This window comes from Myotis brandtii, unplaced genomic scaffold, assembly GCF_000412655.1.
Source record: "Myotis brandtii unplaced genomic scaffold, ASM41265v1 scaffold61, whole genome shotgun sequence".
NCBI classification, from domain to species: domain Eukaryota; kingdom Metazoa; phylum Chordata; class Mammalia; order Chiroptera; family Vespertilionidae; genus Myotis; species Myotis brandtii.
Window position 1 is genome coordinate 3,379,733 of NW_005370318.1, and position 26,134 is coordinate 3,405,866.

A 26,134-nucleotide genomic window follows, 5' to 3' on the forward strand; every position below is an offset into this window, starting at 1 on the left:
TATATTTTTATTGATTTCAGAGAGGAAGGGAGAGGGAGCGAGAGATAGAAACATCAATGATGAGAGAATTATTGATCGGCTGCCTCCTGCATGCCCCCTACTGGGGATGGAGCTGGCAACCCGGGCATATGCCCTTGACAGGAATGGAAGCCAGGACCCTTCAGTCTGCAGGCTGACGCTCTATCCACTGAGCCAAACCGGCGAGGGCAATGGAAGGGCATTCTAGGTGGAATAATCAGTTGAACAAAGGCGTAGAGGCATGAGAGAACATGGCCTTTGGGGGCACTGGCCAGTGGTTTGTCAGGAAGGAGGGTTTTTTGGACAGGGGCATAAGAGAACTAGAACTGCGAAGGGCATCAAATTCTGGACTGAAGAGTTCATATTTTATCCTAAATTTGAATTCTATCCCAGAATCAGGGGTGATGTGATGAGCTCAGTGGCTTAGAAAGCTTGCTCTGGAGGCTGGTTTGGAGGAAAGCCAGGAGAGGCTGGGGTTTGGTCCAGGCCTGAAATGACAGGGCTGAGCTGAGGCAGGGCACAGAGGAGGGGCAGAGAACAGAGCTGGAGGTGGCCAGGGGTGTGTGGGGGGTCCTAGGGGAGAGACCAAGTTGGCCCCCAGAGCTTCTGAGGGCCCAGAACACAGACCACCTTCCTCAGCCCCCATCTCCTCCTGACCCCGTTCCCTTCCCCATTCCCACGGCTCTGGCTTTGAATAGGAAGGAGAGACCAGCTGGTCCAACATGAAAGGGCCTGGGGAGTTGGGGGAGGGCGACACCCTGGAAGTTTCTCTCAGGCTGCAAGACCATCTGTTTCCTGGCCCTGGTCAGCATGAGGGAGGCCCCAGCCCAGCCAGCATCCATCACCACCTGACAGGCTGCCTGCCCACCTCCCCGCCCACTCCTGCCAGCTCCCAACACCCCACACCCCAGCAAACCACCGACAAAGGGCTCCCTCAGCCCCGGACCACAGTGGTCCAGAGCAGGGAAGAGGTAGGGGAAGAAAGAAGGCCTGAGACCCCAAAACATGGGGTCAGCAGGGGGTGTAGAAAGATCATGTCATAGTCGGGGGATGAAAGGGCCTAGGTTCAGCAATACTCTGCCTGCTTTGGCTACAGAACCAAGATTTGTGGCTGCTCCTGCCAGCCCCACTACATGCTCACTGCCAAGGGCCTGCAAGGTTTTTATGGGCCTAGGAAAATGTTTGAGGCCTGCGGGGGAGGGGAGGGGAGGTTGGCTCTAAAACACAGGGAAAAACTGCAGAATCAAAATTAATAAATGTTTAATTAAATGCCTGCAAAACAGAACATATCAGCCAGTCAACTGCAATTTGGCTTTTATCTATCTGGTTGTATGTAATTTGCTATAGCTGCATTTTAATATGCTTCATAGATGTGGGGCCCACAAAGGTCTTAAAACAGCCTTGCCCAGGACAAGCGTCCTAATTCCCCTGAACCTCAGTTTCACTTTCTCTAAAAAGGGGTCAGCACTCACCCTCCTTGCCTACATCACAGCTCCTGCGGTGAGCATGAGAAAGGCAAGATGGCAATATGCTGAGTTTGAGGGTTTGCTGCCCAGCCCTGCCCTAGATGCTCTGTGGCCTCGGGTACTCTCTGCCTCTCTGAGCCTCGTTTTCATCCTTGTTGTGAGCATTTGGGAACTGCAGAGGGATGTGCACATAAGGGGGGAGTGGATGCTAGCTAGGTGGAGGCCTCTGGCTCCTCCTTCATCGAGCAGCCGCTCCTAAAACCTCCCCCAGGAACCCTATTCTACTCCATTTGAAAGGAAGTTGGAAGAGATTCATCTTCACCACAAACGGGACTGATGCCACCCAGAGAAGGATGCTCCATCTCAGGAAAAGGAGCCCAGCCTCGGGGGAACGTATCTGCTCTCCCCCAAAACGCACCCCTAGTCCTTCCATCCATTCTCTCAACTGCCACCGCCCTGGTCCAGGCCACCGTCGCTTTTGCCTTCTTGGTGGGCTCCCTACAGCCACATGGCAACCAGCAGGGTATTTTGAAAACCTGTCAGATTAAGTCTCCTTCCCCTTCTCAAAACCTTTCAAGGGCCGCCCATCACACCGGGAACAAAATCCAAGCTCCTCCCTTGGTTTGCAGGCCCTAGACCATCTGGCCCTGCCTACTTCTCTCTTCTCCTCGCAAACCACTGTTCCATTTGTTCTCAGCCTTCCAGATACCCCCGGGCGTCCTCAAACCCAGCCAAACGCGTTCCTGACTCAGGGCCTTTGCACCTGCTACTTGCTCTACCTGGAACACCCGCTCCACATACCCTCCTGTGGTGGCTCATTCTCAGCTCATTCTCGGAGGCCTCCCAGGTCACCCTCCCCTGTCAGCCCCTCCGCTCTCACCAAGTCACTCTGGTCTATCACATTGCCCTCTCTTATTTTCGTAACATACACTATGAAACAACCCTATTTATTAGCTCACACATTTATTTCCTACTTTACCACCGTGGCTCTGATAGGTTAGAGACTTTTTTTTTGTTTTGGTCACCACGGTTTCTCCAGCGTCAGCACATCCAATAGGCACTCAATCAATATTTGTTGAGTGAATAAATGTGAGTGTTGGCCTGTCTTCTCTCTCCTGACCTTGGAGGCCCTGGGGCTTCCTTGCCTGAGCTTACACAGAGCCAGGACACCCAGCTGACGTACTTCTGTCCTTCCTCCTTCAGGAAGCCTTCCCTGGCGCTCCTCAGCCTGGCTGGGCCTCGCCAATGCTGACAGCGCCAGCCTCACACTGCCTGAGGCCAGCGTGAGCCAGAGCCTAACAGACAGCTTCTACCACCCGCCATTTTCCAGGCAAGGAAACAGAGGTGCTCAGAGGTCTATTTCGGATCTAATTTGCCAGCTCCCAGCCTTGTGCTCAGAAAAGAAGCATGTCCAGGAGGAAAATGGAAAAACAGATAGTGGGTATTGTTGAAGGCCGGGGGGGGGGGGGGGGGGGGGGGGGGTATTGGGAGCAAATAAAACCACGTCTGGAAGGGAGAGAAGCCAGCGGCTAGGAGGTGAAGTCCCTCCACTCAGGCTCCAGAAAGCTGCCCCTCCTGGGCCCCATGGCCTCCGTGAGCAGGCAGCAGGGTCAAGAAATGGACAGAGCTGGTTTTTCAGGAACCTCCCAGCATGCCCTGGGGAGCTGCTCTCTAATGGGAAGGAGGAGGGAGTCACATGTTGAGGAGCCAGGAAGCTTCTGGGCGCTGCTCTGGGTCCTTCTTTCTCCTGCTCTCTGTTCCTGGGTCGCCCCACGTCTCCGGGACAAGGTCAGGGTTTCTGGCCAGGGCCTCAGTTCCCAGGCAAACGGTCAGACCTGGGTCCCAGCTGGACTTGTCCCTTTGTCGGCCCTGAGGTCCTGGGCCATTGTCTCTTCTGTCTGTGCTCAGCTCAGATCAGCCTGTTGTGTCTGTCCCTTGAATGCAGGGTCGGCCTGTTTATTTATCTGTTTCTCAGCTATTGTCAGTCAATCTATTTGTCTGTCAGCCAGTGTCACCCTGGGACCCTGGGTCAGTCCCCCAGGCTGTACCGTGGATTATGGGTCACATTGTCTCTTAGACATTATGTCTATTTGTTAGTCATCTGACCTGGCTTCATGTGTCAGCCGGTCTGTCCCCTCTTAGAGGCCGGGATCATCCGTCTGCCTGTCGCTTGGATGTCAGGAGAGCTGTCTGTCCTCTTGGATACTGGGTCTGCCTGTTGGTCTGCTGTCCGTCAGTCTCTTGGCTGCTTGGTCCATCTGCTGGAGTGTTGCTCAGCTCATTGCTCGGCGAGACTGCCAGTTTTCCGGCTGTCCTCCCCTGCCAGCCCCCCTTCCCCGACTCTGGGTCTCTCTCTGTCTGTCTGCGTCTCTCACATCCTCAGCTCCTCCATCTGTCGGTCTCCGTGTTTCTGAGTGTGTTCCCCCCCCCCCACTCCCCCTCACACTCTGGGCCAAAAACACAGCAGCTTCCAGCGGCGCCCCCGCTCCTGCTCCATCCAGGAACCCCCCACCCTACCCCCCTCTCTGCCTTGGCTAGCTCCTGGTCTCCACCCTGGGCCAGGCCTGCAGAACTCTGGAGAGGAGCAGGGTGGAGCTGGGAAGGCAGGGCTGATGGGACGGAGCAGGACCCCCCACACCAGGCTCATTACCGCTCTGTAGGCCTGTAGGGGGACAGTGTGCAGGTGTTAATAATAATGTTAATAACTCATATTTATTGAGCGCCAACTGCATGCCAGGCTATGCTAAGCCTTTTAATACATATTGCCCATTCTTTTTAAAAAATATATTTTTATTGATTTTAGAGAGGAAGGGAGAGATAGAAGCATCAGTGATGAGAAAGAATCACTGATTGGCTGCCCCCTGCACACCCCCTACTGGGGATAGCCCACAACCCAGGCATATGCCCTTGACCAAAATCGAACCTGGGACCCTTCCATCCACAGGCCGATGCTCTATCCACTGAGCCAAACCGGCTAGGTCCATAGTGTCCATTCTTCACAGCAAACCTCTGAGGTGGCTCTCATGGGCCCCTGCCCAGAGAAGGTGCTTCAGTCTCATGGAGGTGCCACTGCCCAGGAGGACCCACGGTAGACAGAGCCGGACCTCAAAGCTCTGCTTGGGATGACGTGGGAGGGGTGACGATGGTCGGAGACCCAGGCTCCAGTCCTTCATTGGACTTTTATTATTATTATGTTTTTTCATCATTGGATTTTCTGGGAAAGTCCAACCCTCTGTGGGCCTCAGTCCTCCTCTACAAAATGGGCCCAGGTAACCTGATTCCTGCCGACCCCAAGGAATTGTCATCAGGCCCATCCCCACCCACCCCATTCTTATAACATTAAGGCCCAACATCTGTGTCCCGAACCCAGGTCCTTGTCTCCACCCTGATGTCACCACTCTGGTCCAAGCCAGCCAGCTTCACGCAGTCTCCATCCGCCCTGGTAAGTGCCCTTCCTCCCATCCCTCTTAGAGCTTATGCTTCACGCAGCAGCCTGAGGGATGCTGTGAAACCTTAGATCAGGTCATCCGCTGCCCACTACTCTAGAATAAAATTCTTACCATGACCTTTGCGGTCCAGTGCAACCTAGCTCTGTCCACCTCTAGGACCTCTCTCCCTCTGCCCTCCCCCCCGTGCACCTCTCTAGCTACACTGGCCTTGCTGCTTCCTGAACACCCAGACACATCCCAGCCTCAGGTCCTCGGCTTGGAAAGGGCCCCACCCATCTCTGGCAGATTCTCATTCTTCCCACCTCGGCTGTGTCATCTCCTCAGAGGGGCCCTCCCAGATCCTTTTCCAAAGCACTCTACTCACTCCTCTGGCCACTTTGTCACGCTATCCTGTTTTCTTAACACGCACCACAACCTGAAATGGTCTAATTTTACTTGCTTACGTATTTATCATCTCTTCAATGGTGTGGGGACCATGGCTCTCCTGTTCTCTGCTATGTCCCTGGTGCCAGGCACACAGTTAATGCTCAATATATTTTGTTTCATGAATGAATGAATGAATGAATGAATGAAGAGTGTGGATATGCTATGTAAGCTTCCCAAGTAAAGGCAGTCAAATGCCTTTGGGAAATAACCCAGGCTCGGGAGTCAGGGAGACCCAGGTTCAGGTTCTGGTTCCATCACTTACTATCTGTGTGGTTTTGGACAAGTTGCTTCCCTCTCTGAAGCCCTTGGCTCAATGCCCACCTTATGGAGTAGCTATGGAATCAAACTGGTGATATATATAAAATGTTCAGCCCAGCGCTGTGCACTTGACCAATGGGAGGCCTTAAGGAGTCTTCTGACTTAGAGGCCCCAGCAGGAAAAGGCCTTCTAGTTTCTGGTAGAGCTGAGGCCCACTCCTAGGCTGGCTTTCCCTGGTGCTCAGTGAATTTGTCCAGAGGAGAGAGAGGGTCAGAAAAGTCCCTTTGAGGCAAGTTCACAAGGCAGGGTCTTCTTTGAAGTCTTGGTCTTCCCTCTGAAAATAGCTGCCACTCATCAAAGACCTACTGTATGTACTTTGCTAACATTCTCACGGCAGCCCTGAGGTTTTGTGGGCATGATCCCCATTTTCCAGATGAGAAACTGAGTCACAGAAAAGAGGAGGTTCATTTGACATTTATTCACCCAGCATTTTTGAGTACCTACAACGCACCAGGTACTGTGCTAAAATATTGGGGACATAATGGTGAACAAGACAGACCCAGACAGCCCTGGCTGGTGTTGCTCAGTGGTTAGAGTGTCAGCCTGTGCACCGAAGGGTCTCGGGTTCGATTTCCAGTCAAGGGCATGTACCTGAATTGTGGGCTTGTTCCCAGGCCGGGTTGGGGGCATGCAGGGGTCAACCAATCGATATCTGTCTGTCTGTCTGTCTCCCTCCTTTCCATCCACTCTCTCTTAATGGGAAAAATATCCTCAGGTGAGGATTAACAACAACAAAAGACAGACCCAGACTATCTGGTACTGTCTGTGGGGGACCTGGACATTAATTAAATCATCATGTAAATATGGAACAACAAACATGTTCCATGGGTTCCAGACATGCTGCAAACAGGGTTCCATGCTCCCCCACTGAGCAAGCAGTGCTGCTGGAGAAGGGCCTGGCCCCGCCTGGGAAGGGCGTAGCAGTCAGGGAAGGCTTTCTGGAGGAGGTGGCTAGTGAGCCATGATCTGAAGCAGGCACAGGAGTTAACCAGGTGAAGGCAGGAGGGAAGGAAGTTTCTGGCAGAAGAACAACATGGGCAAAGGTCCTGAGTTGGAAAGAAGCAATAAGTGTTCAAATGGCTGTCGCTCAGAGAAGAAAGTCAGAAAGCAAGAGATGAGGTGACCATAGTGAAACATTTGGTCTTTATCTTAAGAGTGCTGGGGAGACGGGATTAGAGAGCACTTCTGCGTTTTAGAGGGAGTACTTTGGCTGTGGGAAACAGATTGGAGGGAGGCAGGGGTGGACGGTGGAAGACCAGTTCCCAGCTGAGGCGAGAATGGCGATGGAAGGCGGAAGGGAAGGCGATGGACTCCAGAGACATTTAGCAAGCATTTGGAGAAGTGACTTGCCCCAAGTTAACAGCCAGAATATCAGAGTTGCATCTTAAAGTCGGCTGGCTGACTCCCCCATTTCGCCACAGGGCACACCCCAGGCTGAGCCAGGCCCTGGGGACCCGGATGCTGCTGTGGGAAACATGGGGCCCCCAGGCATACACTCCATCACTGCCATGTGGCCCAGAAGCTCTTGTGGGGAATGGCCCCGAGGCCCCTCCCGATCTGCCCACCCCTCGATGCTGAGCACTCCTGCATGGATTCAAAATAGGACCTTCTCGGGGTTGGCAGCCAAATGAGTCATAAATGCCAGCAGAGAAAGTGATTTTACACATTCGGATCCCATTTCGCGTGGTGCTGGGAGCTGGGCCGTTTTCCTCCTCCTTAGCAGCCCCCTAGAGAGCCATAGCACCTCTTTCTTTGCTGGGATGAAGCCAAATATTTCCCTGCCACTAATTTTAGCCTCGGCTGAAAAGCTGAGACCCTTTCCTATCCCACCCACTGCCAGCAGCAACCAGCCAGTGTCCTCATTTTGCTGAACAGCTAAGCAGACTGTTCCTTTCCAGCAAAGACTTTGGGACCAGGTTCTCTCCTCTTATGTCTTTCACTGTGTTACTGCAGCCAGATCTCCTCCCCTCTCTGGCCTCACTTTCCCTATCTGTGAAATGGGTACAGAGCAGAGACTAAAACCCAGGACCCCATACTCTAGATCAAGACTCTTTGTCCCCCCCGTTTCTTTCTTTTCCTGCTATCTGGTGTAGAGCTGGGATGTCATGGGCTAGCTGGGGGAGAGGGAATTAGAGTCCACTCTCCTGGTGGCTTTGGTCACCAGAGGGAACTTGGAGATCAAGGCAGGGAGAAGGCGCCACCCACTTCTATCTGTCCTGGTCTGGGTGTGAGATCCTAGATGATGAAGGGGCCATGCTGATATCATTACGAGGGACTGGAGAATGATGGAGAGGTGCCCTGTATAAAAAGGCAGCTGCCCCTCAGCTCCAGCTGATTACTGCCCTGGGAGAATCTGAGCCCAGTGTGGCTAGAATTTTAATTTTTCAAGAATAGCTGGAAATTAGGATATTTATGCAAAAACACCACCCCAACTTGGAAATGTTGGCAACTAATTTTAAAAATACCATATGAATGTGTAAGAGATAATTATTCCTTTTTTTAGGTGTGATAACAATATTAGTTATATATTTAAAAAGTCTGACTCTTTAGAGATGTACTGAAATATTTATGGATGCAATGCTATGTTGTCTGAGATGTACTTCAAAATAACATGGAAAACAAAATGTCCTCTCTACTTTTATATATTTAAAATTTTTCCACAATAAATAGTTTCATTAATAGTTTCAACAGTTTCGGTAGCGGGGAAAGGTCCTGTGTGGGCCAAACACATCCTCGGGCTGGATTTGCCCAGTGGCTACTGATGTGCAACATGTGGCCTGGCCTCCAAGCATCATAAAGCCCCCACGTTAGCTCCACAGATTCTCATCTGTCAGGGGCTTTAGCGATCATTTAGTTTATCCTCCAGCCCCACCCGGGAGACCTGCTGCAGCTTCCCTGCCAGTCAGCCACGTCTGTCTGCCCACGTCTGTGATGTGGAGGTCCCGCCCTTGGGAACAGCCCGCTGTTTCTGGGCAGCTTGATTGTCAGGGTGTCCTTGCTTCTATTCAAACAGATTCTGCCTCCCTTTAACCTTGGGTTGTTATCTGTCCTCACAGCATCTCTAGAGCCCAGAAAACGTCTCCTTCCTTGAGAGGGGGGTCAGTGGAGGAGAGTTAATGAGCATTAGGATCCCCGATTCCCCTCTCTCACCCCCTACTTTGTTCCTAAGCAAGTAGGATATGCTGCAACTTGGGCCAATAATAATAGTAATAGTAGTTACCATTTTCTGAGCACATAGTATGTGACAAGCCCTGTGCATGTGTATTATCTCCCGATATCTTTACAAGAACCTTAATATGTGGATACTGTCATTATCGCTATTTCACAGATGAGACTAGGGCTCTGGCTGGTGAAGTGACTTGCCCAGGGTCACACAGCGAGGAAGTAATGGAGCCATGGGCTGCACCAGTGCCCAGCCCGCAACTACTCTGCTCTCTTGTCTGAGTCCTGGGAAAACTCATGCAGGATTCCAAAGCCCCCAACTGGACTTTACGGATGGGGTAACTGAATCCCACGCAATGAAGTGTGTCTGGCTCAAGATTCTGATTTTAAAGAGTCTATTCCGCTCACATGAACATTTATTGAGCACCAACTGCGTACGAGCAATTTTATTTCCTCCATCTCTTAAGTAAGGCACACCTGCATCCTCCTGGAAACTCAGCCCAGGGTTGGTCCCCATACATTTTATACAAGTACAAACGCATTGCCTTAACCTGCACTTGTCCATGACAGTTTGGAAAGCTGCAGATGTAGGCCTAGCAGACCTCAGTGTCATGTCCACAAAGGGAAAGGGCTCCCGCGCTGCCTTAGCACCCCCTACATCAGCACAGATGCAAAGCCTGCTCCAACCGGCTTCAAGCTCTAAGAACCTGCTATGGATCTCGCCTGAGCGGGCTGGGTACAAGGCCACCAACAGCAACAGAGGGTCTGCTCTGGGCCAGTCACCATGAGAGAAGAAAGGACAAGGCCTCAACCCCCAGGGGCTTGTAATCTGGTAGGAAAACCAGGCAGGTGGGCAGGTGATCACAACAGAATGTGAACAGAACTGTGAGGCTGAAGAGGAATGAGTAATTGTGCCTGGGGGGAAAGTCTGAGAGGAAGAAGCCAGAATGTTAACAGTGGGTACTCCATATTGAAATCAAATTTTAGAACTATTTTTCTGATTTTTTTCCTCTTCCCAAAGCTATACATGATTAAAACACTTAACTAGTAGAAGGCAGTATCTCTTGGTGGTTATACATGCGACCTTGGGAGCTGGACTGTATCCATTCAAATCTGAACTTCGCTAATTACTAACTTAGGAGGCTGTTAACCTCTCTGTGTCTCAGTTTCCACTAACTCAACTACTGTTAGCTAGCAGTATTGACCCATATTACAGATGTGCAATGCATGTTCCATATATTTGTTCAATAAACCTTCACAATAGCCATTTGTATAGGGATTTTATTATCCCATTTCACAGATGAGGAAACTGAGGCCTAGAGAGGTTAAGTGACTTATTCACGGTCACACAGCTCATAAGTAGCAGAGCCAAGAGTTTGGGCTCCACAGTCCTTATCCTTCCTCAACACACTACCCTACCCGACAGGATTATTGTGAAGAATAATGATCTCACCTAAGTCTCTATAAATGGTAGCTAGAATTTTCAGTAATATCTGACTTTTTAGTAACAGGTGAATGTATGCATATATTTCTTGGTTAATTAAAAACGAGAGTAAAATCTTCAAGCTATACAAGATCTAATTAGCAAGTGGAAATCTCCCCTAGCCTCACCTCTCCCTCCCCAGAGATAATGAGCGGAGGGGAGTCTTCTCTAGCTCTTTTCTGTGCTGCCTGAGGTTTCAACGAAAGTGCACAGCTCTTCTATAAACAAACAAAACAACTAAGCAATGTCCATTTTAGGTAAAAACAACAACTTTGGCCTGATTGAGGGAGTGGGAGGTGGGGTTTGAGGGGCCGAGGGTGGCACATGTGGGTTTGTTCAGGGAAAGCTTCTCAGAAGAGGTGGCTTTGAGCTTGGCCTTGAAGGATGTGCAGAATTTCACTGGGAGGAGAGGGGAAAGGGTGTTGCTGGAGGAAGGACTGCAGGCCGTGCTCAGAGATGGGAGGGAAAGAGTGTGTGGCTTATTGTGGGGGGAGGGCGCCAGAGCAGTAAGGAGACTAAAGAGCAGGAGGCAAAGGGCCTGATGCCAGGCTAAAGCATTTGGACTAGCTTGAGGGGCAGAGGGGAGCCGGTGCCAGCCCTCTGGCTTCAGAGTGGCAGGGTCAGACCTGAGCTTCAGAGCTATCATTCTGGCTACCAGTGGAGATGGGATGGGGTGGGTTAAGGGGGGAACCGGAGGCAGATAAGGTTTCCCAGGGGAGGAATTATGAGGCCCTTGTAGCAAAGGCAGGGCAGTGAATGGAGAGACCAGAGTAGATCCCAACACATCCTCCTTCCTCTCCCCAGGGGCCTTCGCCCTGGCTCTGGGTTCAAAGCCATTTCCTGGCAGCCCTCCCTCCTCCCCAGAAGGCTTTCGGTGTGGTCTGTGGTCGTTATAGATCAAACAGGGGACGATGGGCCCAACTGCCGCCACTGTGTCTGTTAGGAGCAGCTCTAATGGCCTGTTGCTGCAGATGGGCAGGGAGAGGAGAGGAGGGCGGTGGGGTGGAGCCCTAGAGGTGTCTCCCAGGAGGTGAGTGGTGAGGCTGGACAGGAAGAAGCCTGCAAAGTGAGAGCAGGGAGGAACCTGGGAGGTCACGGATTCAGGGGGTTGTAAACATGGTTCAGCGGTGGGACTGAACACAAGCTTAGACAGGTAACTGACAAAACAGAAAGAGGAACTCAGAGATACTCAGGTTGAAATGATGGTAAGAGGGCCAAATGGAATACATTTGGAATCCAACCCTTGTCCCAGTTTATAAATAACAATACAAATGGTAACGGCTAATGAGATTTGAGCACTTTCTGTATTGGAGGCACTGTTGTAAACACTATATAAACATTATTTAATTTACTGCTCCCCCAAGCCACATATAGGGTTTATTATTAGGGTGCCTGTTTCACAGATGAGAAAAGCAAGGCACACACATCTTGCCATTTGCCCAAAGTCACAGAAAGTGCTGACACAAAGTGTGGCTGGTTCCAGCATGGGGGTTCTTAACCATTAGCTATCTGGCTCCAATAGGGAAATTGACCAGAGAAGGAAAGATATCATGTCCACTCTGCCTGAAGCTACTACCCTGGTCCAGCCCCATCTTCTCTCACCTGGATCATCGAGAAGCCTCCTCGTGGGGCTTACCCTGGCCTCCCGCCAATCTATTTTCCATCCAGCGGCCAGAGTGCACATTGCAAACATAAGTCAAGCCCCTCTTCGACCCCTGCTCACATCCTCTTGGACTCCTGCTTCATGCAGAGTGAAAGCCCAAGTCCTCCCTGAGTCCTCTGAGGCCTTGTGATCTAACCCAAGCCAACCTGTCCACCATAATGTCCCCTACTCTCCCCTACTCTCTGCTTCTGCCACACGGATCTTCTCCTCAATCTTCTCTTTCCCTTTGCCTGGAACACTCTTCCCGAGACCATCATACAGTGAGCCCTCACCTCATCCAGCCCTTTGCCCACATGCCACCTCCTCCCAGAGGCCTGCCCTGACCACCTTATCTCAAAGAACCACACCTTCTTCCCGGGCCTCTGTAGCTTCCTATCTGTTTTACTTTTTCCATAACACTTACTGATATCTAATCTATTATATTAAAATTTTTTAACTGATTTTAGAGAGAGGGGGAGGGAAAGAGAGAGAGAGAGATTTGATGTTCCACTTACTTATGCATTCTTTGGTTAATTCTTATATGTGCCCTGACTGGGGACTGAACCTGAAACCTTGGCGTATCAGGACAATGTTCTAACCCAGTGGTCGGCAAACTGCGGCTCGGCAAACCGCGGCTTGCAAGCCACATGTGGCTCTTTGGCCCCTTGAGTGTGGCTCTTCCAAAAAATACTGACTTCTGCGCATGGGCCACGAAGTTTCAATCGCACTGTACGTGCGCGCTCGCACGTGGTATTTTGTGGAAGAGCCACACTCAAGGGGCCAAAGAGCCGCATGTGGCTCATGAGCCACGGTTTGCTGACGACGGCTCTAACCAAATGAACTACCCAGCCAGGGCTGATCCATTATCCTATATAATAAAAGCCTAATATGCAAATTGTCCCCTCAACCGGGAGTTCTGCTGAGAGTTCTGTCGCTTGCTATGATGTGCGCTGACCACCAGGGGGCAGCGCAGAACATGGTGGGCATTGGCGACACAGCGCTGGCAACGGGCAGCAGTGGAGGTGCTGCAGGCCCCGATGGGCCCCGAGGAGAGCGGGACCGGGATGGGATGGTGGAGTGGGCGGTGCCAGGCCAAGGCGGATGCAAGCCACTGGTCGCCGGGTGGGGGCCAATCGCCCCACCGATCCAATCGCAGAGCAGCCAGTAGCAGCGGTGGGGGGCGGGGCCGCTGCCTGGCTCCCTCAGCTCCTGGGAGCTGGGCAGTGGTGGGGCGATTGGCAAGGGTGATCGGCCTTGCAGGCAGCAGGGAGGGTGGGGGGGGTACAGACAGCTTAGGGGAAGGGAGGGAGTCCCCGGCCAGCAGCAGGCAGCCGCTAGGGACCCTACCAGTGCACACATTTCATGCACTGGGCCTCTAGTATTCTACATTACGCATAGTGAAGGTGATCAAAGTTTTGTCATCACAAAACATGACTTTTTGGATATTAATTTTAAGCTGGTTATTACTGGTAAGAAACAAAAGGCTCAAAAAGAAACTTTGACCCTCCTCCTTACCTGCCTACAGATGCATAGTGAAGGTGATCAAAGTTTTGTCACCCCAAAACATGCCTTTTTGGATATTAATTTTAAGCTGGTTATTAAGAAACAAAAGGCTCAAAAAAGAAACTTTGACCCTCCTCCTTACCTGCCTACAGGAATTGAGATAGAAGAATTTGTTTCAGGAAGGGACTCCACCTAACACATAAGAATTAAGTGTTGCAGACAAGGAGACTCCAAACAAAAATCTGTTCCCTAGACTCCACTCTGCGTCCCATTGCTTCTGGGTGGCCTAGCAAGAATCTGTTTACCACCTGCTGTCTTCCTGTGGATCACCTGCTTTCCGTTTGCAGTTCTGGACCACGGCCTCCCTTCTTTGTTCGCAATGGCATTTAAACCTCAACTTCCCAATGCGTCTTTGGGTCTCAAATCCTATGGCACATCCCCACCGCCCCGCATGTACATCTGTAATAAACTGTGGACATTTTCTCCTGTTGGTCTGTCTCTTAAATTTGATTATTAGCCCACCTAGAAGAACTTAGAAGGTGGGAGGAGAGTTATTATTTTTGCACCCCCACACACACAATATAATACATACTATATTTTATTTGTTGTTGCCCCCATTCGACTATTGAGTCCATGAGAGCAGGGACTTTGTCTTGTTCACTACCCTATTTCCAGCATTTAACGCAGTGCTTGGTATACAGCAGGTGCTCCATAAATATTTTCTGAATGAATGATTGCAGATCAAATGAACAGCTGCCATGTCCTTATGGCTTCAGGGGCCTTGAAGGCCCTCTTGCCTTCCTGCCCCCTCCCTGGCCACCTGCTCAATGAACAAACCTCCTTCTGCAGGGAACAAAGCCCAGGCTGACGGCAGTAAGCACTGCCAATGGTCCTGAATATTTAACAATGGGGCCAGCCCTTTGCTAAACCCTGGGCACACATCATCTCATTAAACCACAAAACAACCCAAGAGGTGTACCATTATGGTCTTTAGGTACAAGGGATAAAACTCAGGCACAGAGATTATATGGCTCGTCAAGGTCACATATAGGAAGTGATAGGACCGGGATTTGAACTGAGGACATTTGAATTAGAGTCCATGTTGTTGTTGTTTTTGTTAATCCTCAATTGTAGGATATTTTTCCATTAATTTTTAGAGAGAGTGGAAGGGAGGGGGAGAGACACATCAATTGGTTGCCTCCCACCCCTGCCCCGACCAGGGCCAGGGATCAAGCTTGCAACCGAGGTACATGCCCTTAACCAGATTTGAACTCGAGACCCTTCAGTCCGCAGTCTGACGCTCTACCCACTGAGCCAAGCCGGCTAGGGATAGAGTCCATGTACTTAACCATTATTCCAAGACGATGGCTTCCCAGAGAAGAGACATAGGGCCTGATTTTCACACCAAGCAGGACTCTTGAGGAGGCAGCGGGAGCAGTGCTCAGGCCTAGACATAGAGGGGGTAGTAGAGGGAGGGCCTTCAAAGCCCAGTCTGCCTCCCTCCCCTCCCCATTCTGGGTCTCCAGATCCTGACAGCCTAGAAGGAATACCCGGCCAGATCATCTCCCACTAATTGGCTTAGCAAACCATGCTTATCTGGGCAAAGCTGGAGCCCAGTGAATTCAAGATTAGGGAAAGCAGGAGTCATGGCTTACTGCTCTGCTGCCCATAGGGTCAGAGGAGACAGGGTTAGGAAGTTAATTGGCTTAACAGCCCTGAGTGGCTTAACTGCTCAGACGGTTGAGGTGGAGGGTAGGGAGGAATGAAAACACAGGTTGGTGTCCAGCCCACAGCCGGCTCATGCCCCACCAAAGGATCTGTGTGCCGTTCTCTTGGGGTTCAATCTGTACACGGCCAATGGTCTGAGACCCCTCCTCCCTCTGCCCCCTATGCAATCAGCACGGTGGTGCAAGGGACAGAGCTTGGGCTTGGGAGTTGGGCAAAATGGGGTTGGCACCTCACGTCTCCCCCATTTCCTTAGTGGGTGACCTTGGGCAAGTTACTTGACTTCTCTGAGCCTCACTTTTTTGTCTGGTAAATGTGTCATTTGCCAACAGAGGGACAGTTTCAGGGTAAAAAGAGATCCTGTGCCTGCAGCACCTCACATGGGGCCGACTGGGACAGAGTGGGGGCGTGGTGTCCATGAAGTCCTCCCCTGAGGACATTTGAATTAGAGTCCATGTTGTTGTTGTTTTTGTTAATCCTCAATTGTAGGATATTTTTCCATTAATTTTTAGAGAGAGTGGAAGGGAGGGGGAGAGACACATCAATTGGTTGCCTCCCACCCCTGCCCCGACCAGGGCCAGGGATCAAGCTTGCAACCGAGGTACATGCCCTTAACCAGATTTGAACTCGAGACCCTTCAGTCCGCAGTCTGACGCTCTACCCACTGAGCCAAGCCGGCTAGGGATAGAGTCCATGTACTTAACCATTATTCCAAGACGATGGCTTCCCAGAGAAGAGACATAGGGCCTGATTTTCACACCAAGCAGGACTCTTGAGGAGGCAGCGGGAGCAGTGCTCAGGCCTAGACATAGAGGGGGTAGTAGAGGGAGGGCCTTCAAAGCCCAGTCTGCCTCCCTCCCCTCCCCATTCTGGGTCTCCAGATCCTGACAGCCTAGAAGGAATACCCGGCCAGATCATCTCCCACTAATTGGCTTAGCAAACCATGCTTATCTGGGCAAAGCTGGAGCCCAGTGAATTCAAGATTAGGGAAAGCAGGAGTCATGGCTTACTGCTCTGCTGCCCATAGGGTCAGAAGAGACAGGGTTAGGAAGTTAATTGGCTTAACAGCCCTGAGTGGCTTAACTGCTCAGACGGTTGAGGTGGAGGGTAGGGAGGAATGAAAACACAGGTTGGTGTCCAGCCCACAGCCGGCTCATGCCCCACCAAAGGATCTGTGTGCCGTTCTCTTGGGGTTCAATCTGTACACGGCCAATGGTCTGAGACCCCTCCTCCCTCTGCCCCCTATGCAATCAGCACGGTGGTGCAAGGGACAGAGCTTGGGCTTGGGAGTTGGGCAAAATGGGGTTGGCACCTCACGTCTCCCCCATTTCCTTAGTGGGTGACCTTGGGCAAGTTACTTGACTTCTCTGAGCCTCACTTTTTTGTCTGGTAAATGTGTCATTTGCCAACAGAGGGACAGTTTCAGGGTAAAAAGAGATCCTGTGCCTGCAGCACCTCACATGGGGCCGACTGGGACAGAGTGGGGGCGTGGTGTCCATGAAGTCCTCCCCCTCATCTCCCTCCTCAGAGCCCCATTTTGTGTTTAAAATAATAATGCCAACACCCATTTTGCAAGGTTGTTTGGAACTAGAATAAGAACTTATGAGTTGTGCAGCGCTAGACCAGAGGTCACAAAGAAGACAAGCCCACAAATATGTGAACTTTGGTTGACACGTTTAAAAAATATTAATTAGTAATTGAAAATTGGAAGAATTCACACAAAAATCCCAATTTTCCACTTCTCTTGATAAATCACGACTTGACAATACCGAGTCCACAATTTCTCATGGCACCCTCAGCTGGAGCGAGGTGGTGGCTTCCCCTTCTCTAGGACGCTGCTTACCCCCAAATGTCCTCTTGACCGACATCCACATACGGACACAGGTCTGTGTTTCCTGGCTTCTCTTTAAGCTTTTGATCCAGTATTGTACAAGCATGAGGAGTTGAAAGATATCTTTATGACTTAAATTATTTTATTCGGAATTGGGGGTGTGAGATCAGGAGGTGAATAACTGCATTGGGTGGGGAGAGGGGGCGTGTTTCAGAGCATTGGCCGTGTACAGATTGAACCCCAAGAGAACAGCACACAGATCCTTTGGTGGGACATGAGCTGGCTGTGGGCACCAACCTGTGTTTTCATTCCTCCCTACCCTCCACCCCAACCGTCTGAGGAGTTAAGCCACTCAGGGCTGTTAAGCCAATTAAAGTCCTAACCCAGACCCTTTTGATCCTGTCACCTCCTGAAAAAAGTGAGGCTCAGAGAAGTCAGCTTGATCCTGGAGGGCTCAGACACACACCCTTTCCTCAGTACTAGAGAACTTCAGCACTGAGCCCTGCTGAACAGTGAGCCTGTTCACTGTGGGAACATTTCATGTGGTAAGCAAACAGTTTGTGCCAACGTTGCTTAACTTCTAGGAATACCAGCCCTGCTGGCTTCTCTATATCTTGTCTGGATTTTCCTCCATTTAGCCAGACCCTCAGCCATTTTAGAAACCAAAGGTTTTGGGACAGGTGCCCAGAGGTTTTAGCTCTGATAGCTAGACCATAGTTAGAATTACAGAAAAGGAAGGCTGTTAAAGCCATCAAATCTAATATTCTCATTTGACATACAGAAAAACTGCGGCCCAGGTATGGGAAGACCCTCACCCACGCACACCTAGCAGGCTAGTTACAAATCTGGGTGGAGACACAGGTCTCCTGATCCACTGCCCCAACCCAGCACTTTCCCCACAATATACACTGTCTCCCATCCTTACCCACATGGTCCAACTCCCTCCGCCCCCTTCTTTCACAGTCTTATCTCAGTGCAGCAGAAGCCGTGACTTTCTATCATCCTAGAATCTTGGGATCTCAGACTCATAATTCTGTGAGCTTAGGGGACACATTAGTGGCAGAACTGCAAGATGGATAAATTGAACTTGGGCTTCTCCTACTCCCCAGCTCTCCTACTCCCTAGCTGTGTGACCTTGGGCAAGGGTGTAGCCTTTTTGAGCCTCTATCCCCTCATCTGTTAAGTAGGAATGATAACACAACCACATCAGAGTTTTCTTAGGAGGGATATAGGAAATGAAACAGGTAAAAAGGCAAACAGTAAGCTTGGCACAAAGTGAGTGCTTAGTAAAATAACTGTTATAGAACTGTAAATGAGGCTCTTGTGCCCCTAAAGCTTATGTGAAATGGCCCAAATGTGACCAAAGAGAATGGAGCTGGACATACTGAAGCACATATATTCTGTCTAAATTGTTACAAGCCAGACACTGCTAGATTCCTTTTTTTAAAAAAAAATTTTTTTTAAAGGGAAGCTAAGACTTCCAGAGTTTTGAAATACTATTCAAGCCAAACAAAACACTTTCAATGGCCATTAGTTTGCAGTCCCAACCCCCTTTACAAATGGGGGAGAGTGGAAATAGCTAGTCCTTTTACTGAAGAAACCATGGAGCTCAATGGACCCTCAGCTACCCCCAGCCATGCCCCTGAGCCCCCCCCCCCCAAAAAAAAGATCATTTTTTGCCCTGTTTGAGGGATATTCAGTCTGTTCAAGAAGGAAGTATCAGTTTCTTGCACATAGATTCTGAACAAAGGGAGAAGGAGGGTTGGGGTAGTCAGTGAGTTGAGGCTGAAGGAAAGGGCGATGAGGATTTGGCCACCAAGAATAGGAAGTTACCATTTCAGAATCTAAAAATATCTTTCACCATCTGTCCACTCGGGCACAGAATGATAAATGCAGATTAGTTCCTGGATGTAGACATGAATATTTTTATGTGTCAAGCTAATAATGATAACACCAACTTGTGTGGGTACAACTTCACCCTCCTTCTCCCCCAAGACAGCTAAATGGAATATACACATCAATCCAGACAAGGCATAGAGAGGGAAACCAAGGCAGAGAGAGATTTGGCAACACAACACGGTGACACAGCAAGTGAGCAGCTGGAACAAGCCCTGGGTGTCCTGTTTCCAATTCTCAGCTAAGAACTAAATCTTGAGTGAGGCAGACTGTGTTAACAAGTAGCAGACAGAATAAAGATAAGAACAGCAATAGTCATCCTTTACATCTCTACTGTGACTTTAACTTTTTCCATGCTTTCTCCACAATTGTGATAATCCTAATAATCTATTTCGTTACTAAAACATATTGGAGTTTGCAGGGCCTTCCCACAGACCATCTCTCACATGTCCAACCCACTAGGTAAGTAAACTATGATGGTAGATTAATGAGATGAGGAGGAAGGCATTCTCCCATATTTCACAGGTGAGGAAACTGAATCTTGGAAGGAAGAGGGGTTTTGCCTAAGATGACATAAGTAGCAAGTTCAGTTCTTTCAGTGCACAGTAGAGCCTCCGCTACTGGAGCAATCCTGATTCAAGGAGAACCCTCGGTTCAGCATTCCCCCATCTCCAATTAACTCAGCTCAGCTCAGCAGGCACTCTTAGTCAGAGTAAGCCTGGAAGTAGGCTGCTTGTGCAAATCCACAGTTTTGTCTTACTGCCCTGAGATTACAAGGCAGCTAGTGGCCATCTAATCTCAGATTCAAGATCCAAAATCCCCTTGTGCCTGTTGAGGTGAGGGCAGGAGGTGGACACTGGAGAAGTCCTAAGAAACAGGAGCCAGAAAGCTCTTCAGCTGGGTCTGGCATACTCTTTCCCAAAAGTCTAAAAAGTTTGAGCGGGATATTCATTTAGCTACCTTAAATTCCATGTTTCTCCTGGGAGATTGAGAATGGACTTCCATTCTGAACGGAGAATCTCTGAGAGCAAGGGAGGACTTCTGAGATCTTTCCTAAACCCAGGCTCAGCACTCGGGCAGAAAGGAGTGGGTCAGGGCTGGAGGGAGCCCTGGGGCTCTGTTCCAAGCTTCACACTCATGTTCATTAGCCCAGGGCCCCTCCTCTCTCTTCTTGCTCCATCCCCTCCTCCCTCAGTGGCCAGATAAGAGGATGGCTCTGGGGCTGGTCAGAGTTTGAGGGCAGAGGGCAGGGAGGAGCCGGCAGAGAAAAAAATCAGAGCTACATTAGGGTGGGGTCAGGATACGAGGGGACCTAGAGAGGTCAGAGGAAAGCTGGGGTGGGAGGCAGCCCCCCGCTCCCCAGACTCCTCGGAATCAGCTCCCTCCACCTGCGCTTCTCCTACCTCCAGACCTGGCCGAGCTGCAGGAGGTGGACGAGGGTTTGCAGCATCCAGACGCAGAGGCGACAGCAGCGGCGGCGGTGGGCGCTGGCCGAGGAGGGCGCGGGGCTGACGGAGATCCCGCCGGCGCCGCTGTCCTTGGTGCTGACGGCGGGTCCCAGGGTCCCCGCGGGCTCCGTGTAGTCGTAGACGAACCAGCGGAAGCTGAGCAGCTGCACCACCAGCGAGGGCAGGAGTACAAACAGCAACGTGAGGCCGAAGTAGGTCCGCTGACCCTGCAGGTAGTAGGAGGCCGCCAGCCACAGGTCCGTGGCGCCGTCGGAGAAGAACACGAGCAGCGCGCACAGCACCCAGCAGCAGTCCCGCAGAAGCTCCATCAGACTTCGCGGCCATGTTGGCGGAGCGGGAGGCGGGGAGCGACTTCCGGGAGGCGGAGGGGGTGGAGTGCGGAGTGGGGAGGACACTGAGCCGGTGGCTCCGGCCTCCTCCTCTTCCTCCTTCTCCTCGTCTTCCTCCTCCCTCTACTTCAATTATTCATTACCCTTGGCGCCGCCCTCACCCCTCCTCCTCCCGCCGGGCCTGTGGCCGGATGGGGAGCACCCCCCGCCCCGGGAAGGGAGATGGGGACAGGGGAGAGCATCCCAGGTCACCCTCTCCTTCCTTCCTCGGAGGTGGGGGGGCCCGGCCACATGCTCTCTGCTCTCACCCCTCACCCTGCTCCACTTCCTCCCTTTCTCTTTTCTGCACCGCGCCCCTCTCCATCCGCTCCTTTTTCGTTTATCTCCTGTGTTTACCTCCGGTGGCCTGGGTCTGGGGAGCGTGGGGGGCCAGGAACTTGGAAGGGGCGGCCTAGGCGGGCACCTCAGTAGCTCTTTAGCAATCATTCCGTGCTAACAGGCCACTTCCCAGTCTCCAGGGTTCACATATTGTTCCCCTCCCTTCTTTTATCTTGAGAAGTCCCTTTTGTTATTGTCTTTGAAGCTGAGAAAACTGCAGCTCTGAGAGTTGCTGTCTCTTCCCCACTCTCCGCTTTCCCTCCTCAGGAACAGCCTTCATCTGGCCGCAGCCCTCTAGCGAGGGGCAGGGAAGGGATGGGAGGGAACACCAGGTGGAGGAAAGAGCTAGTACAAAGGCCTGAGACTGGAGGACATGTTTTCAAGGAAGTCTGGGTCACAGATCTAGGGAGGAGGAAAGCTGAGAAAGTTGGAGCTGGAGCGTTCTGAGGGGTGAGATCCTACAGGGCCAGAAGATATGCTTTATCCAAGAAGCAATGGGGAACCACTGCGGAATTTGAGCAGGGGGTAATGTGATCAAGTCAGGATTTTGAAAGAAGACCCTGCAGCCAGAGGAGAGAAGTGCTCACAGCGAAGCAGCCTGGGAATGGAGAGACCAGATGGAAAACATGAGAGTAATCCGGGAGAGGGGGGAGGATCCTTCAGACATCCTGGATGCCCCCAAGTCCCCACTCCCTTTGCTCAGAGTGACTATACCAGGGTTTATTATGCAAACACTCATATACAGCAGTCTCTCTTTGCTCAGGACTGTTCTAAGCACTGTACAATTACTAACTCATCCTCACAATTTGTGAGGTAATTTGCATTTTCCCTCCCCATTTTACAGATGAAGAAACTGAATCAGCGAAGTTAATTCATTTGCTTGGGGTCACACAGCTGGAGCTAAATTCAAACCCATAGTCTGGCTCCAGAATTGGTTTTTCTATCTTCCAAGGGGAGAGGCGAGTTAAGTGAGAAGGGGAGGAAAGAAGAGGGGAGGAGAGGAAGTGTGAGGACGGCCTGCTTCAGAGTGGCAGGAAAGGGGAGATGGAGGGAGACAGCTGCCCTGGTCAGGAAGGAGCAGCCATCTGCAGTCCTGTGGCCCAGCATCCCTTTAGTGTCCAGGGACTGATTCGGTCCTGGCAATGCTCAGGAGGGTGAAGTGCCAGCTGTTGCCCACTCTTCCCCACTCTCCGCTTTCCCTCCTCAGGAACAGCCTTCATCTGGCCGCAGCCCTCTAGCGAGGGGCAGGGAAGGGATGGGAGGGAACACCAGGTGGAGGAAAGAGCTAGTACAAAGGCCTGAGACTGGAGGACATGTTTTCAAGGAAGTCTGGGTCACAGATCTAGGGAGGTGGAAAGCTGAGAAAGTTGGAGCTGGAGCGTTCTGAGGGGTGAGATCCTACAGGGCCAGAAGATATGCTTTATCCAAGAAGCAATGGGGAACCACTGCGGAATTTGAGCAGGGGGTAATGTGATCAAGTCAGGATTTTGAAAGAAGACCCTGCAGCCAGAGGAGAAGAAGTCTCACAGCGAAGCAGCCTGGGAATGGAGAGACCAGATGGAAAACATGAGAGTAACCCGGGAGAGGGGGGAGGATCCTGGATGCCCCCAAGTCCCCACTCCCTTTGCTCAGAGTGACTATACCAGGGTTTATTATGCAAACACTCATATACAGCAGTCTCTCTTTGCTCAGGACTGTTCTAAGCACTGTACAATTACTAACTCATCCTCACAATTTGTGAGGTAATTTGCATTTTCCCTTCCCATTTTACAGATGAAGAAACTGAATCAGAGAAGTTAATTCATTTGCTTGGGGTCACACAGCTGGAGCTAAATTCAAACCCATAGTCTGGCTCCAGAATTGGTTTTTCTATCTTCCAAGGGGAGAGGCGAGTTAAGTGAGAAGGGGAGGAAAGAAGAGGGGAGGAGAGGAAGTGTGAGGACCGCCCTGCTTCAGAGTGCCAGGAAAGGGGAGATGGAGGGAGACAGCTGCCCTGGTCAGGAAGGAGCAGCCATCTGCAGTCCTGTGGCCCAGCATCCCTTTAGTGTCCAGGGACTGATTCGGTCCTGGCAATGCTCAGGAGGGTGAAGTGCCAGCTGTTGCCCAAAGCTGAAAATGGAGGAGGAAAAATTAGGGATTAAGGGAGTTCCCCAGGCTGGATTCAAAGCTGACAGTCTCTATCCAAGGACATGTGTAGACTAGTGGGAGTTTTTGTGGGTTGGGCTAAAGGGGAGTCTGAATCCCAATGTGACTTGGGCAGGAACAATATCTCTTTTCTTTCTCTCCTACAACCCTAGGCAGGAAGACTCATGAGTGCACAACGCTCTGGGTAGAGGGAAGGTCTGATTCCAGACCGCCTTATGGCCCTGGGCCAGTTCTGCATGTGTCTGGATCTCTGCCCTCTCAAGGTCCTGGAGGGGGCCTGACAGAATTAGGTTCTCCCCTCTGCCCCAACCCCGTCCCGAGGAGGGAGCCCCTCTACCTCCTGTGTCTTTCTACATCCCAGGATCAGCCCATTCAAACAGGCAGTCCAAGACACACGTTTATGTCTGAGATTCTGGAGCCAGGAAACCTAGGTTCACAACCTACTCTCCCCTTCCTGGCTCCATGACCTTAGGAAAGTCACTCAATTTCGCTTAGCTTAGGGAAAAAAAGTAAAATGAAAGGCTAGTGCCTTCCTCCTAAGGCTGTGGGGAGGATAAATAATATTAATTATTAGATGGGTGATGTCTCCCACAGGAAGCCCTCCTGGATCTCTCACCCAGCTGTACCCTGCTCTCTATCCCTCAGAGAAGACTCCCTGACACACCCTGTTACGAGCTTCCATCACATGCTAGTCTTCCTTCTCAACATCAGTACACTGGCAATTTATTTTAGTTATGTTTGGAACTGCCTCGGAGCTCCATGAGAGTTGAGACAATTCATCTTTTTTCTTTTTCAGAAAAGGTTTTTTTACTCACAGAGGGGAGGAGGTTCGGTCCTTCTTGACCATCAGGACATTACTCAGCTCCTTTCTCTTCTTCTTGGTGCAGAGATGTGTCTCCACCCTTTTCTGGCATGCCGCTCATACAGGGCGAAGGTGCACACCTCTCCAGTCATGTCCTGCACAAAGTTGGGGTGCTTGGTGAGGGGGTGCCTGCCGCAGTGGTGGCAGTGGCAGTGGCTGTGACTCGGCTTGCCCACATTCTTGTTCACCTTGAGGCCCTTGTTGAGGCCCATGGCCATGGGGTAGTGCAGATCCATGGCTGCTGCTTTCAATGGCTGCTGCACCAGAAGGATTCGTCTATTTTCTTCACCAACAATTCTCTGAGCACTGAGTGCTATGCATGGCACTCAATAGATATTCTATAAAAATCATTGATTGAATGAATGAATGATGAATAAATGAATGATGATCAACCTTATGAAATAGGTTCCGCCCTAGCAGGTTTGGATCAGTGAATAGAGCCTCGGCCTGTGGACTGAAGGGTCCCGGGTTCAATTCCAGTCAAGGGCACATGCCTGGGTTTCGGGCTTGATCTCCAGTGTGGGGCATGCAGGAGGCAGCAGATCAACGATTCTCCCTCACATTGATGTTTCTATCTTTCTTTCCCTCTCCATTCCTCTCTGAAATCAATAAAAAAAAAAAAGAAAGAAAAGAAATAGGTTCCATTATTGTCCCCATTTCTTTAAGAAAAAAATCTTTATTGTTAAAAGTATTACATATGTCCCCTCCCCCCCATTTTTTCTTAAATTGGGCGAAAGAGAGAGAGAGAGAGAGAGAGAGAGAGATCTGCCAGTTGCCTCCTACACATCACCCACTGGGGATTGGGCCCCACCCAGGCATGTGCCCTGACCAAGAATCAAACAGGACCTCTCAGTGCATAGGACGATGCCCAACCAACTGAGCCAGGTTCCTCTCTATTTTATAAGCAAGGTAACTGCCACAGACAAGGGCAGAGACTTACAGAATTAACAATCCCTTCTGTGTGCCAGGAGCTGCACTAAGAACTTTACTGTTATGACCACGTGTTATCCTCAAACCAGTCACTCTTTTGGGTGAGGCAACTGTGACTCAGGAAGGTGTTGTAACTTACCTGAGGCCATTAGTTAGGAAATAGCGGAGCAGGCATTCAAGAACTCTAATCCAGGCAAGTGGGGACACAGAGGAAGGATTTGATGGGGTGTGGGAGTGACCCACTATCAGGGGACCCTGCCCTGAGCATTTGGACTGGTGTGTTCTCAGTGGCTGAGACCAGAGATCAGGGATTCAGATTAGGATCAATAAGGAAGTACAGGAGTGGGGTTCCAGTGGTGGGGTGGGATGGTGGGGTGGTAGGGGAAAGAACAGTTTGGGCAAAGGCTCTGCAATGGGGCTGAGGCCAGGCTCATTCAAGTGCTAAAAAGAGGCTGGGTCGGGCTGGTGTGGAGGGAGAAGGTGGACCACAGCTTGTCAAAACTAGACAGGCCCTTTGAGATCTCATCCAGCTCCCCAAGTTCCTCTCTCATTTTATAGATGGGGACACGGAGGCCCAGAGAGAAGTCCCATATCTAGCAAGTGGCAGAAGCAAATCTGGGAGCCTTTCCTTGGTCACCAGGTGTATGGTCTCTGGGCTTCATTGGGAATCATTCTCGGGAACAGCCCTCGTCACATTTTCTCAATTAATTGAGAGCTCAGTCCATGCCCACTGCACCCTCAGCTTGGACCAGTTTCTAATGATATTCCTTTAGTTCCTGTGCAAACCATGCACAAGATAATCGACACAGCATTGTTTATAACAGCAAACATTGGTACTGACCCAAATAGCCCTCAGTAGGAGGCTGGCTAAATAAGTCATGGACTTCCTGACAACGGAATAGCACGTGGCAGTAAAGGAGGTGATGAAGCTCTCTGTCTCCTAATACAGAGGCCTCCATGGGGGAAAGCAAGGGAGAGACTAGGAGACAAAGTGAAAGGGGGCAGCAGTAGAATTTGGGGAACCAGCTAGTATTGTAAGAAATATTAATCATGCTCTGTTAACCGTGATTGTTTTATTCTGATTAAAGAAGGCACATTCCAC

General features: G+C 50.8%; 1 protein-coding gene across 1 annotated transcript in view; it reads right to left on the reverse strand.

Annotated features, from left to right (window-relative positions):
* XKR7 (XK, Kell blood group complex subunit-related family, member 7) overlaps positions 1 to 20,696 on the reverse strand; it is a 28,565-nt gene extending 7,869 nt beyond the window's left edge. Inside the window, exon 1 of the mRNA XM_005879870.2 lies at positions 20,323 to 20,696. Coding sequence (XP_005879932.1) covers positions 20,323 to 20,696 — 374 coding nt within the window. The remainder of the gene's footprint in view (positions 1 to 20,322) is intronic.
* Between the last annotated feature and the right edge of the window lie 5,438 nt (positions 20,697 to 26,134).